The 882-nt window shown below is 49.8% G+C and overlaps 1 protein-coding gene across 1 annotated transcript; it reads left to right on the top strand.

Annotated features, from left to right (window-relative positions):
- The first annotated feature begins 6 nt into the window (after positions 1 to 6).
- On the top strand, positions 7 to 825 carry LOC103399317 (collagen alpha-1(XVIII) chain-like). The gene is made up of 3 exons (XM_008338013.2): positions 7 to 65; positions 423 to 620; positions 696 to 825. Exons 2-3 carry the CDS (start codon positions 462 to 464, stop codon positions 813 to 815), a joined length of 279 nt encoding a protein of 92 aa, XP_008336235.2. The 5' UTR covers positions 7 to 65; positions 423 to 461; the 3' UTR covers positions 816 to 825.
- The last annotated feature ends 57 nt before the right edge of the window (positions 826 to 882 follow it).

Genomic DNA, 882 nt, shown 5'->3' with positions numbered 1-882 from the left:
CACCACAGCGACGACCCAGCCCCCCCCTGCCCCAGCCTGGGGGCCACGGGCACACGGGATCAGGGGTGAGTGACTTAAACATTTTGTTACGTAAGTTTTTAAATTAGAAACATATTAGAAATTTTCCTAAAATTCCCTCAAACACTTGGGAATTATTTTTTCTTTTTTATTTCAGCACTTTTAAACGATTTTAATTATTTTAATGGATTTGAAATAAAACAAAAACAAAGTGGATCACCATTTTAATAAATTAAAAAGTCAGCACCAGGGGGCAGCAGAGATACATTTCTGCTTTAAAGACACTTTTCTTTGACTCTTCAGTCCCTGGGGTGACATGGTGGTAATTTTTCTTGCCTTACAGCAGTGAGGTCAGCAGTTGGAGTCCTGGTTCATCTTCTAACAAACCTCCGTCTCCTCCACAGCTTCACCTCATCGCCCTGAACGCCCCTCAGTCCGGTAACATGCGAGGAATCCGCGGCGCCGACTTCCTGTGCTTCCAACAGGCCCGCGCCGTGGGTCTGAAGGGAACCTTCCGAGCGTTCCTGTCCTCCAAGCTTCAGGACCTCTACACCATCGTCCGTGGCTCAGACAGGGACCACCTCCCCATCTTGAACCTTAAGGTTAGACCGCGGAGCGTTTGAGTGTGGCGTGGTGATGGCGGCGGGGCGTCGGTCACTCACTTCTCTGTCTTTCAGGACCAAGTGTTGTTCAGCAGCTGGTCGTCCGTCTTTGGAGACAGGGCGGACAGAATGAGGGAGAACGTCCCCATTTACTCCTTCGATGGCAGGGACATCATCAGGGACAGTGCCTGGTGAGTCCATCAACACAGTCACCTGGTCCTGGTACCATGGATCACTGGTATCTGTTGCGCTGAGAGTTTTT

This window comes from Cynoglossus semilaevis, unplaced genomic scaffold (genome assembly GCF_000523025.1).
Source record: "Cynoglossus semilaevis isolate Cse_v1.0 unplaced genomic scaffold, Cse_v1.0 C19076634, whole genome shotgun sequence".
Lineage (NCBI taxonomy): Eukaryota > Metazoa > Chordata > Actinopteri > Pleuronectiformes > Cynoglossidae > Cynoglossus > Cynoglossus semilaevis.
This window is presented reverse-complemented; position numbering and strand designations above follow the sequence as displayed.